The following is a 13,518-nucleotide window of genomic DNA, read 5'->3' on the forward strand; positions in this document are numbered from 1 at the left end:
ATTCAAAGTATATATTTAGGTTTTATATATATATAATCTGAATAATGGTTGGAAGTGGGAATAGTAGAGAATTAAATTGCTGGATTTATTTTGTCTTTCTTAAAGTCATAATTCAGGGTAGTGGGTTAGTAAAGATACAGGAGTCTAACATGAATTCTAACAAAGTATAGCATTTATAGTTATTCCTCTAAATAGTCATTTAGAAAAATTTAAAAACATAGTAAACTAAAAAAAAAAAAACAAACAAAAAAATAACCCTTAGTAATCCTGCAAATACTGTGAACATTTTGGTATATGTCCTTCTATCATGTTTTCTATGTACGTATATTTTATAGATTTTAAAAAAATATTTCACAGGCTGAATACTTTAATGTAATTACAGAAATGCCTAATGAAATATCCGTAACATATTTTTTCTATTTTTAAAATACACCTGTAAAAGGGAAAAGTAAATATCTAATATATTGATTAGAAAATATTATGTGATAGCATTAATGTCAAAATGCAAAATCTGAACATGTGTTTCAGCATGTCAGAGGAGTGGGGAAAAAAATAAATGTAACATTTACTGAGCGCTTGCCGTGTACTTGGCACTGGATTGAGCCCTTTACTGTATTAACTCACTTAAGTCTTAAAATATCCACATGTCCTAATGACTATTATTTTCATTTAACAAATGAGACAACTGAGGCACTGAGGGGTGAAATTCCTTGCCCAATGCCACACACTTAGTAAGGCACAGAGTTGGGATTGAAACCCAGGCAATCTGACTCCGTAATTCATGTACTACATTAGCACTTCTCGAAGTTTAGCGTGCAGACCAGGGTATATGTCAAAATGCTGACCCTGATTCAGTGGGTCTTGGGTGGGGCCTGAGACTCTAGTAAGCCCCCTGGTGATGGGATGCTGCTGGTCTTTGGAGCACACTTTGCGTAACAAGGATCTACACCACACCATATACACTACCTCTGTAACAAAACTAATTTCTGGTAGCCTTTAGCAAGGGCTGGCCCTTCCTTCATCTTTCTGTCCTCTGTTACCTGGGAGTGAGCGCAGAATATAAGACCTTTACCTTAAATAGTAACATGCTTTGAACTGAATTTTTAGTTGAATAGAATGTCAAGAATTTTCCTCCTTTTTTTTTTTTTTTTTTTTTTTTTTTTTGTTTTGAAAAATCACTGGATATTGTCAGAACTTGTTTTTCAGTAAGATAGGTTTTCCTTTGTGGGTTCTATTTGATTAGTTTGTGCATTACCTGGCCAACTTACAAGTTACAAAAGCTGAATTCATTTGCCAAGCATTCATTTCCAGACTTAGAAAAGTTGTGATCTAAGACAGAGTACCTGATGCTCCAAACCTTACTCAGCCCTCAAGTCCAAAATTTCTGTTCCCCAGAATTCCCAATGTCATCTATGTCCGCATAGTACAAGGGAAGGTGTGTGAGTGGTCTTCGCATAATGTTGATGTTGAAAAAGGAGAGCTTTGGTAACACTAAAATTTCATTTATTGCAAGAGACCTACTTTTTACATTGTCTGACTCATGTTCTTATTATGAGTGAGCTGAAGTTTACCTAAAATAACTTGAAAATATTTCCTAATTCGGTGTATGGCCCCCTGGCTTCTTCAATGGGATTTGATTATTTGAATTAATGATGTGAATTTCACCAATAAAATAACCCAACAGCAAAATAAGCCAAGGTGATACTCTTAAGGATATAGTGTTTCATGCAATAAGGTCTTGGGTACCGTTTAATTTCTCCGAGACAAAAGCTTGATACTTAATCCACAGGTTAAGAACTTGGCACTAAATTCAACGATGAGGTTTACTGTTCATTTTGGACTCTCTTTAAATGAAAATCTTCCCCCTTAAATCTTCTTCCTCAAATAAAAAATTAGTAAAATATCAACTTAGAGAAACAATACTTTATCCAAATCCCTGAATTTTAAGACATCTGAAAAGTAGGAAGAAAAAGTTTGCCTTTTAGGAAATAGCCTTTAAATAATTACACCATTTCTTTCATTTCTATGCTATACAGCTTTGAAGCTGACAAAGCACTTTTATAGGATGCCCTGGATAAAATATAGTAATCTCCATTTTCAGAAGAGAGAACCATTGCTCGTAATGGTGGAATGCTTGCTGCATATCAGTGGCCAATAAATTGGAGAACTAGGGTCTTTTTAAATAAGGTATCAAGAGAAGACTATAGATTCACGTGAGTTGAAACTCGTCAATCATTGGCTCAATTCACCTGCTTTTACAAATCTCCTCCATAAAATGTGTTAAAATTCCAGTGGATTTTAATGAGGGGCTTTGAGTTCATCTACCTAAAATAGGGATGGAATCCAGAAATTTGAGTATTGTAATCCATGCCCATGCCCAATGCCATAGAGATTATAAAATATAACTCAATTAATGATGAAGTTTTTCGTTCTGCTTTAGAGCAGAGCTTCTCAAATTTGAATGTGTGTACAGGGGAGGAAATGGGGAGATGTAGGTCAAAGGATACAAAGTAGCAAATATGTAGGATAAACAAGTCAAAAGATCTGATGTATAACATGAGGACTCTAGTTAACAATAGTGTATTGTATTTATGATTTTTGCTAAATAAATAGATTATAGCTGCTCTTGCCAAAGGAGGACAAAATTGGTAACTATATGAGATGATGGACATGTTCATTTGTTCCACTATGGTAACCATTTTACTACATATAAGTGTCTTATAACATCATATTGTATGCCTTAAATATACACAATAAAAATTATTTTTTTAAATGTGCATACAGATCACCTGAGGATCTTGTTACAATGCAGTTTCGCATTCAATAAGTCTGGCATAGGTCACAGAATTTTGCAATTCTGACAAGCTTCCAGGTGATGATGATGATGATGCTGGCCCATGGACTATAGTTTGAGTATGGAGGCTCTCAAACTTCAGCAGGTATCACATTCACCTGGATAGCTTCTTAAACCACTAATTGATAGGCCCCATCCCTAGAGTTTCTGATTCAGTAGGTTTGGGGTGGACCCAAGAATTTACATCTACAACAATTTGCAGGGAGGCTGATGCTGGTCCAGGGACTACACATTGAGAACCACTGCTTTGGAGTCCTACATCGGTCACGTGCAAGTGCATGATTCTCCCCAGATGAAATCCATCAATTGCATCCACTCCAAAATGTCAGCTTAATCACACACATCTGGGAAAGGCTCCAGGAGACACTCTTTTCTGGGATTTATCCAGAATTTTTTCAGTGACTGATTGGCCATAGTCTTTGCCAAATGATTTGGCTTAATTAATTTCAAAGATAATTCCCACGGGGTAAATGTAAAGGGTGGTTGGTCTACATTCTCTGGGAATTTATGATTTCTGTCTAACTGCAAAGAATTTATTCTTTCTGATTTCTTTGGAAACTGTATTAAAGCATTTCTAATAAAGGTGTTAGGAACTTTAATATACAACACATATATAAAATACTGTGTAGAGCTATGTCCTTTCACCCTTTAATAGCTTTCTAAATAACCTGCTGCAATTATGAGTTGAATACGGATTTTCTAACTATAGACAACAGAAGGAACAGCATCTTCATTCTTTTCATTCATTGATTTATCCATTCATTAAAAATATTTTTCTTATTTTAGCATAACATTTAGGTAGTTCTCTAGTTTCAGGACTTTGCCAGTAATACCTATTGATTGTGCACAAGCAGGAAACTAAGTATGTATTCATTCATTCATTCATTCAGTAAATGTTTTTAACACAACCATATGTCAGTCACTGTGCTGGACATTATGTATATAAAATGATGAGAAAAGTCAGATGCTCTCATAGACCTTACAACATGGAGGAAGAGACTGACAGTAATAAAAATTCATACATCTACATGTAAACTTACAGCTGTCACTCATTTTTCAACAAAGAGATACCACATAAATGTATATGATGACACAGTCTTGCTGTGTCAAAAATCAGTTGCATACATATTTCAGTTACTGCTGGAAGAACTTGCTGGACATTAATTGCCAAAAAAAAATAAAAGCCCACCAAAATCACTTTACTTGGTAAATGTTAATTAAAAAGCTGAAAAACCTGAAGTCCAGCTGTCTTTTGCTTCTAACTCACCCACGTAGACTCTTCCAAATATAAGAGTTTTGCCATATTTTACTTAGAAAATTTTCGAACTTATGTAAATGTTAGAATTGTACAATGAACACCAATATATCAATCACCTAAATTCCACAATTAAAATTTTGATGCATTCACTTAATGGTATGTAAATCCCTCTTTCCATATATTAATCCATCTGTTTTGATGCACTTTAAAGTAGGTTGCAAATATCAGTGTATCTCTCTCCTAAACACTTGAGAAAGCATACTTCAAAACACAGTTTTTAGGAATGATTCTGAATTTCTTAGAAATAGGAGGCAGGTACATTATCTAATTTCATTCAGGTCCAAATTGTACGCATGTTTGAGGAAGCTCTTTCTTGTTATTAGTAGGCTGGCTCTAACAAAGCCATGCTCATTGCCCATGTTTGTCCTGAGTGGACTGGATTTCTGCATGATGAAATTATGAGTCTTGCCCATAATATTCTGGAAAAACTGGTGACCTTGCCCCTTACCCATCTTGTGTCCACATCAAGATGCTGTCATTCTGACCAGCTGCACAGAAGGGACTGCACTCTTTAGATGACTCAGGCAAGGAGGACATGATCCAAAACCTCTAATAGCACAGTCGCACACCTGATATTTGAAAGACCCTTTACTTAGCATGTTAACCACTCAACTAAGTTCTCCAAATCCTAATTCTCTACTGCTTGATTGTCAGATCCAAATTTTCAATGCCCAGGGTGGAAATCTTTTTAACCAGCATGACATATGGCTTTTCCTCCTTCTATAAAACTTATAAAAATGGGATTTTCAATTACTCTTTTACTGATCAATATGTATTATACTTTATAGGTACTTCTGTTCATTTGCAACTAGGAAGGGCATAAATTCTTTTTATAGAATCCTAATTTTTAAAAGTCAATTTTGGCATGTTTTGAAGGAAAAACATTGCAATGACTTAATTTGGCCACAAGAGGGCAGGGATTTACTTCTGTGGCTCATTCTGTCATTCTGTGCTTTTTTTTTTTTTTTTTCCCACTCTCCACCAGCTAAGCGGTATCTAGTTAGTGCAACTGAAGTATTGCTATCTTCTAAAACTTCTTTATTTATTGGGCAAACCTTTATTAAGGTTTACTTCACATAGGGTACAGTGGACAAGCTGCTGGAGATGTGGACTGGAGATTTCATAAATTTCAATGCATTTATTATTATTCACTGGTTGTATTGCACAAGCTTAACTGTTTTATTGGATTTGATTTATTTTATGTCCACCTAAATAATGGAGAGATGCTTTCTACAAGAAAATAATATTTACTCAGGAATAGGGTATTGCAATGGGAAGACACGTGCCATAGTAAACCATATGAGTATTCAGGGAGGTAAAGGAAAGCAAAGGTTTATAAAGGAAAAATGGGGAGTACTGCATGATATTTTTGAGAGAATTGTCCTTGACTATCAGGATCAATAACAAAGGTGACACCAGTGTGAAGGTGGACAGGCAGTTGCAGGCAAATATCCTCACAGTAATATTTTTCTGTGTCAGTTTGCAAGAGCTGTTGTGCAAGATTGTGGTTTTTGCATGGTCTTTTTGATAACTTTTGTTACTGGGCATTTATACATGAGACCCTCTCTTTATGGCCTTCCCTTGCTCTATTTGTCAAGTCTTTCTTTTGTTAAAAGCACAAGTGACTCCCTGTTCTGACAACTTGCATATTATTTAACACCCAGTTATTTACTCTCTGCCAGGAACAATTCTAAGCATTTTATAAATATTAACTTACTTGATCCTCTAAACAATGTAGCAAGATAGATAATATTATGGTCCCCAGCACATACATATCCTCATCTATAAAGATTGAGGAAACTGAGGCACAGAAGCTAAGTGACCTGCCCAACATCATGCTGGTAGTTAAGTGGCAGGGTCAGAATTTGAACCCAGACCAGGTCTGGCTCCGTACCTGTGCTCTTATCTACCACATCAATGAGTTCTTGCTGTAAAACAATCCCCAAATTTAGTGGCATATAACATCAACTACTTATTATTTTTCATGAGTTATCTGCTCAGCTGGGCAGTTTTAGACCAGGCTCAGCTCATCTTAGCTGGGATCGCTCATGGGTATGTGCTCAGCTGGGGCTGGCTGGTCTAGGATGTCCTTGGCCAAGATGACTCAACTCTCCTCCACAAGGTCTCTCATCCTCCATTGCTAGAGCAGGGCTCTAGAAAGAGTAGAAAAATTCGCAAGTGCCTTTTGCATCAAGTTTGCTAATCTCTCATTTGATCAAAGCGAATCACAGGGTCAGGTGCAGAGTCAGTGTGGGAGGACACTACCAAAGGGCATAGACATAGGTTGGTGTAAAAATCTGAGCCTTTAATATAACAACCTACCACAGTCATGGTTCAGCCCTGTGCTGTTGTTACCATACTTTCCAGACAGTTTCAAATTTGAGATTTCAAATAACAAATGAGTTGTGAAAATGCTATAAAACATAGCCTTGTTGGTTTAGGAAGACAATAAAAGAGCAATAAGAAATGTGGAACATGAAAGGATATTTATGATTTTAGGCTGATCCTGGGGAAACACCATCAGAGGCTCCAAGTGAAGCCAGGACGACTCCAGCAGAAAACGGGGTGAATCACACTACATCCCTGGCACCCAAACCACCCTCCCAGGCTCTCCACAGCCAGCCAGCTCCAGGTAAACAATCTGAACAGAGAGCTGCACAGCAGGAGTAAGAGCCTTCAGTTTTATTTCATGGCACTGATGCAGGTGGTATGATTGAGTTAGCTAAAGCATCAAGCAAGAAAAGATGTGTGGGCTTAGGAGGTGCTCCATGACTGTGTGATGAGTGAATGAATGGATGAATGCATGGCAAGGGAACATCGTAAGCGCTCATCCGGCTCTGCTGGTAACTTACGAAGCCACAGCAAAAAATCACTGAAGATTCCTGTGTCTTTGTTTAGTGATGGATCATGGTCCATCTGCCGGCAGGGTTTGTGAAGAGTTCTTCAAGCAACTTACGAACAACTACATTTTCGAAGCATGATCTTGGTCTTTATTATGTCTCTACCAGGAGCTCTTTTCCCTCTTTCTCCAACTTTCTTCTCAATTACCTTGAGTGTCGGCCATGTGCAGGACACTCTGCTAAGCCCTTCACGTGAATAATTTCATTCCACCCTCAGACCAGGCCCACGGAAGGTACATTCTATTATTGTCCCCACGGTGCAGATGAATGAACTGCAATTTTGAGTTGCTGAAGTACTTCCTGAAGGCCACATAGCCAGTAAATAGTGAAGTCAGGCCTGGCACAGTTCCCTATGATATTAACATTCTTGCTTTCGGCTTCTGTACTCCAACCAAAGCTACACTGAGTGTCTCGTTTCTCAGAAAAATCTTCAATTTCTATGCAACTAACATTGACATTTAATGTTATGCTGTTTTATGTAATTATCACTTGTATGTTCTGTTTCCCCCGAGAGATGGTAGGCTTCCTAGCACAGGTTTCAGTTTGATGCTTCCTTTGTACATAACGCAGTGCTGAAGATTGGCATGTACTTGATAACTTTTTGTAGAATTGGTTAATAAAATAACTAAAAGGGAAAAGAATTTTCTTCCATGAAGTTCTGTTTTCATGTTCCCTCCCTTCCTTGTCATACTAGGTCAGGGCAGCAATAAGATCCAGATCTTTGATTTGGGGTGGAAGGGTATTTCTCATGGGGCAGAGTGAGATTTTACGAAGAACAAATCCTGTTTAATTTATATCAGACATGTATGAACTGAGAGGAGTGTGGTTTTAAAAAGGTTGCTGAAATCAATAACAGTAAGAATAGTTATGAGTTAATCATAAACAAGAATATTTTCAAATAGAGTTTTATAAACCAAGTAAACATTTTGAGTGCTTCTGAAATATAAATAAGTCATTTAAATATGTGAGTAAATATTATCTTGTGTTTCTGAGAGTAAAAGAGAATTCAGCATTTTAGTATTTGAGTGTTTTTAAACTTGCTATTTTGAAATAATTTGACTTACAGAAAACATTTTTTTTTTTTTAAATGGGCAGAATGCACTGCAAAAATGGCCTCCTCTTCCCCTAAACCAGGAAATTGACTCTTGCACTCTAGTCTGAACTGAACTGCAGACTTTGAACTTCACCTGTTTTCCACTGATGTCCTCTTATTGTTCCAGATTCCAACTCATGATCCCATGTTGTATTTGATTGTCATGTCTCCTTATTCTCCTTTAATCTGTGACAGTCCCTCAGCCTCTCCTGTCTTCCATAACCTTGATACTTTTGAAGAATTCTGGTCAGTTATTTTGTATTAATGGAATGTCCCTCAGTGTGGGTTGGCCAGATGTTTTCTCATGATTAGACTGAGGTTGTGCATTTTTGGCAAAAACACCAGAGAAGTGACACCGTGCCCTGCTCAGGGCATGCTAGCCAGGGGTATATGAGGTCTGCAGAGGTGTCGATGACTTGGCTAAGATGGTTTCTCCACTGAAAGTATTTTCCCCTCTTAGATATATTGGGGGAGATACTTTGAGACTATACAAATACCCTGTTTCTCCTTGAATTTTTGCTCCCTGATTTTAACATCCACGGATGGATCATGCCTGCAACAATTACTGCCGCCTAGTGGTCAGCATTTGATTTTGAAATGACCACTTGTCGTTCCTGATTTTGCCAGAAGGTGGCAATAGCGTCGCCTGAACAGAATTTCTTGTTTCGATTCCAAGTGGAGCGATGTCCTTTCTCTTCCTATAAATGAAGTGTATAATTTCACATTTAATTAGATTTGTCTCAAAGTTGCAAAATAAAGACTTTCTTTAGAATGATTTTTATACGAAATTTTCTCCCACAATTTATAATTTCTCTGTAAAGAGACTTAGATTCAAGGGTCAAACATGGTTTTTTTGATTGTTTTTGGTTTTTGTTTTTATAGAAGAATAAAAACTTAAAAGTTAAAGAGACTATTTATTTTATCCTTTTTTTCAGGTTCTGTAAAGGCACCTGCCAAAACAGAAGACCTTATTCAGAGTGTCTTAACAGGTAAATACCACCCTTTCCCCCCATGAAATTAGGCAGCTGAATATCATACAGTGTAAGTATATAGAGGAAAGAAGATTTCCATTCACGTCTGAACAGTAACATCGTTAATATTTCCTCTTTAAAACATCTACAGACATATAGACCTAGTTTAGGCTACATTACATGATATAATCAGATAAGTAACCATACTTGGCAGACAGGACCCTACTGGCATAAAAATAATATAGTTTCACAAGATAGCTATTTCAGAGGCAAAGAAGAGTTTTATGCTAGGAATGTGACCCAGGAATGCATGTTTTCTTAAAATACGAACAATAAACCATATTTTAGATTTGCAGAAATATGATCCATTTGTGATATGATTTTGGAAGTATTTTATATTTGGTTAGTTACATAAACTAGTGGAACTAAAATTGGTACAAGCTTTCTGCAGCACAATTACCAGTAGGTAGTAGTGTCCTGGAAGTGTTTATAATACTTGGCCCAATACACAACAGAAACATGCACACACGTTCACCAAAAGCAGCACCGTTGGTAAGAGCCAAAATCTGTAAGTAAACCAAGTGTCTATCAGCAGTAGAGTAGATAAGTATTTAATAAATTGTGATATACTCACAGGATAGAATAGGGTACAGCTGCAGGAATAGACTACAATCACACAAAAGCATGGATAAAACTCACAAGCATAATGTTGAAGAAAAGAAGCCAGACACAAAAGAACACATTCTGTAGGATTCCATTAACATAAAGTTCAAAGACAGGCAAAATGAATTCGTGCTATTAGAAACCAGTTTTGGCTTATACTTGGTGGGCAGCATGAACCCCAAAAGTAATGCTTCTGGGGTGCTGGCAATGTTCTGATTTTTGACCTGGGTGATTGCTACCAAAACATGTTAACTTTGTGAAAATGTACAGGGCTGTACATGTATGATTGATGTGCTTTTACGTGTGCATTTATATTTTGCCAAAAAAACACTTAAAAATACGAATAGAAAAATTTTTTGAGGAATGTATTAAAATGAAACATGTTTCAAAAGATTTAGTTCCATGGGAAATAATACAACATTAATGCATAAAACAAGAAACAGAAGTGTTCATAGAATGTGATTCCAGTGTTATTTAAAAGTATGCAAATGAATAGATAAAAAGCAATGGTCCATACCAATGTATTAGCTGTGATTATCTCTGGGTGGCTTATTTATAAGTGATATTTGTCTCTTTATGTAAATGAGCATTATTTTAAAACTTAAGAGCATATTCTAAGTAACAGCCTTTCACCTATAGGCTTTTTAAAAACACTGCTTTATGTGGAATTATTTTTATCATGGATTAGAACCCCCAGAACTCTATTTCTAAACTGCCCATAGCTGATTATACTGTAAACCATTTTTAAAGTAGAATTGAATCTGTCGCCAAGAATGCAGGCATTCCTTGGGATTATAAATTTTTAATGTAGTATCTTATTATGCAACCATAATGAGTCAATTTGGGCCTGAGGGAAACCATTAAATAATGTACCTGGTTCTCTCTGTGGCCTCATTCTCCAAAGAAATTGAATGTCAGGAGAATAGACACATTATAAGAAAAGAAGACATATTTCGATTGCTTAAAGACCTTAGCATTTAAGAACATGAGTTATTATTTCTGATTTCAATGGTTATTCAATAGACATCTCATTTTCTATTCAGTTCTGTTATTATTGATGGTGTATATTATTTCTGAATCGCTTGACAGTTCTAAATATTTATGGTAACACCTTTTTGTTCCCAGAAGCAGAAAGTTCAAATAAAAGGACGGAAACATGTGAACTATAACTTAATCTAGGTCCCAATAAGTGATAATTCATGGACATTAAGACACCATCAGTTGTAAGGGACCCCCAAATTCATGTATTGCTAAGAAAGCAAAGCACTGACTAACTGACACCCATCAACTGTAAGATACATCTTAATTTCAGAAATGGTAACATATTTTTTAAATGCATATTCTAAAACTCATGAAATATGTCAGTAAAATACAGAATGGTTTAAGGTCAGGCTCTGTCCCATTAAAAGTTTTCTCAGTATTGGATAAAATACTATGTGGTAATGTTAGGCTGCCACTAACCCTTCTGGTGCCTTTGCACAAATTAGATTAAAGGATCTTCTCTCAAGACACTTTACTGCTATATAAACGTACAAACTTATACTGTCTATAATGTGAGTGGAACCCCTTAGAGAAGGTGCTGTAGAATCTGCATAATCATTTGCTAAGCCCCTATAGGCACACTCCCAGAAACTATGTTAAATACTTTCCATGCATTCTTTTATTTCATCATTGTAACAACCCTCTGAAGTTGTAGAAGTGTTATAATCCTCATAGTGAGTGCTGTTGGTGCCCTGCCCGAATTTTCTGTACATCTGGTGCACCCCTCTCCCCACTGTGGTGAGAGTTGCCTGCTAAGAGTTCATAGCTTCCCTTTCTCTGCAAAATTGCTCCCAGCCAAGGAAGCCCCTGATTTTCCCAAATATGCTTGTTGCCTCAAGATGAGACCAACTCACTGGTACAATTCACACGCCAGAGCTCCCCAAGATCAGGCAGAAGCCAGACTCCACTTTTCTGAGACCACATCCTTGTTCAGCTCTTTCCCCAGCCCCATCTGTTTCCCTCGCTCCCCTACTCCGAGAGGCCCTCAGTAAATTATGCACCCGAATCCCTCTCTTGGGCTCTGCATCTAGAGAACCCAAACTTTAACAAAAACAACAAGAAAAAATACAAATGAAGAAATCGGGTCTTTGGGAAGTTTGGTAACATAATTGCAAAGTTAGCAAGTGATAGCACCAAACTGGAACCCAGGTACGTCTGACATCAAAGCTATGTTCTGAAGCTCCAGTTGGCCAAGATCAGACAGATGTCACTCGATAAGCTGGAGGCTTTGAGATAGGGAAATGGCAGACCCTGCTTGATAAAGAGTTATAAGACCCAAACCAGCCAAAATCAGGTATAATAGAACACAGATAGCCTAGAAAAACCATCTCAGGTTACCCTCACTGTTCATTACACCCTGCTTATAATGTATTTGCATACTTAAAGAAACTCCCAACAGCACCATGACAGTTCACAAATGCCGTGACAACTCCTGGCAGTTGTCCTATATCATTTAAAAGGGGGAGGGACCCTTGCCTCTAGGAATTCCTCACCCCTTTCCCAGAAATCTTATGAATAATCTTCCCTCCACTTACCGTAAAACTGAATAGAAGGTATAGAGTAAGACCCTGGAAAGTTACAAAGTGCTATTCTCTGTTGCTCTGAGAGATAGCCGCTGCCATGTCTATGGGGTAGCCTCTTGTTTCTCTTTTCTTCAGTAAACTGGCTTTTGTCTTACTCCATCAGGTGGCTCTTGAATTCTTTCCTGTGTGAAGCCAAGAACCCACTTCGCCTTCAGGACCCCAAAACTGGGGTCCACGTTCCTGTAATACCTTCTCCTCTTTACATGTGGACTTTCAGCCTTTCCTTTCCCTTAGCTCTCCTACTCATTTGTTGCAGAAGTGGAGGCGCAGACCATAGAAGAGCTAAAGCAACAGAAATCGTTTGTGAAACTTCAAAAGAAGCACTACAAAGAAATGAAAGACTTAGTTAAGAGGCACCACAAGAAAACCACTGACCTTATCAAAGAACACACTACAAAATACAATGAAATTCAGAATGACTACTTGAGAAGGAGAGCGGCTTTGGAAAAGACTGCCAAAAAAGACAGTAAGAAAAAGTAAGTTCCGTGAGTATTTTTGGTTTCTGTCTCAGTATAAAGCAAGAGTCATTAACGTGAATTTTTGATGTTTGGGACCTATACCACTGCAAGAAGGAAAGCCCCCTCACCTCGTCTGTTTCCTACAGCTCTTGAGTCACCTCAGCTCAGTTTTGCTTATGGACTGAATTTTTTTATTTGACCAAATTCTGAGAAAGATATGCAGGAAACCCTCCCTGAGTTCTAGCCTGTGGCCCCAATGTCAACCGGCAGAATTCCCATATCACAGCTGCCAACCTAGCAGGTATGAGATTCTGCCTTGTGTACCTAGAAGCTAGTAGAAGGGGCACCTGATCTTATAGAAAAGAGAAATCTCAAGGTAGGAGGATCCCTGGAGCCCAGGAGTTCAAGACCAGCCTGGGCAACTGTCTCTACAAAAAATTTAAAAATTAGCCGGATTCAGTGGTGCATGCCTGTAGCCCCAGCTACTCAGGAGGCTGAGGCAGGAGGATCCCTTGAGCCCAGGAGTTTGAGCCTTCAGTGAGTGCACCACTGCACTCTAGACTGGGCAACAGAGTGAGACTCTGTGCCTCCCTGCCACAAAAAAGGAGAAGTCTCAGTTATTCTTTGCTGCCCTGTC

The 13,518-nt window shown here is 37.7% G+C and overlaps 1 protein-coding gene across 2 annotated transcripts in view; it reads left to right on the plus strand.

Annotated features, from left to right (window-relative positions):
• The window catches only part of PLCB1 (phospholipase C beta 1), a 646,359-nt gene that overhangs the window by 528,669 nt on the left and 104,172 nt on the right, over positions 1–13,518 (plus strand). For both annotated transcript variants that reach the window (XM_045528129.1, XM_045528130.1), the window contains 3 exons: positions 6,672–6,804; positions 9,101–9,154; positions 12,680–12,899. In XM_045528129.1, coding sequence (XP_045384085.1) covers positions 6,672–6,804; positions 9,101–9,154; positions 12,680–12,899 — 407 coding nt within the window. The remainder of the gene's footprint in view (positions 1–6,671; positions 6,805–9,100; positions 9,155–12,679; positions 12,900–13,518) is intronic.

The sequence above is a fragment of the Lemur catta genome, chromosome 17 (genome assembly GCF_020740605.2).
Source record: "Lemur catta isolate mLemCat1 chromosome 17, mLemCat1.pri, whole genome shotgun sequence".
NCBI classification, from domain to species: domain Eukaryota; kingdom Metazoa; phylum Chordata; class Mammalia; order Primates; family Lemuridae; genus Lemur; species Lemur catta.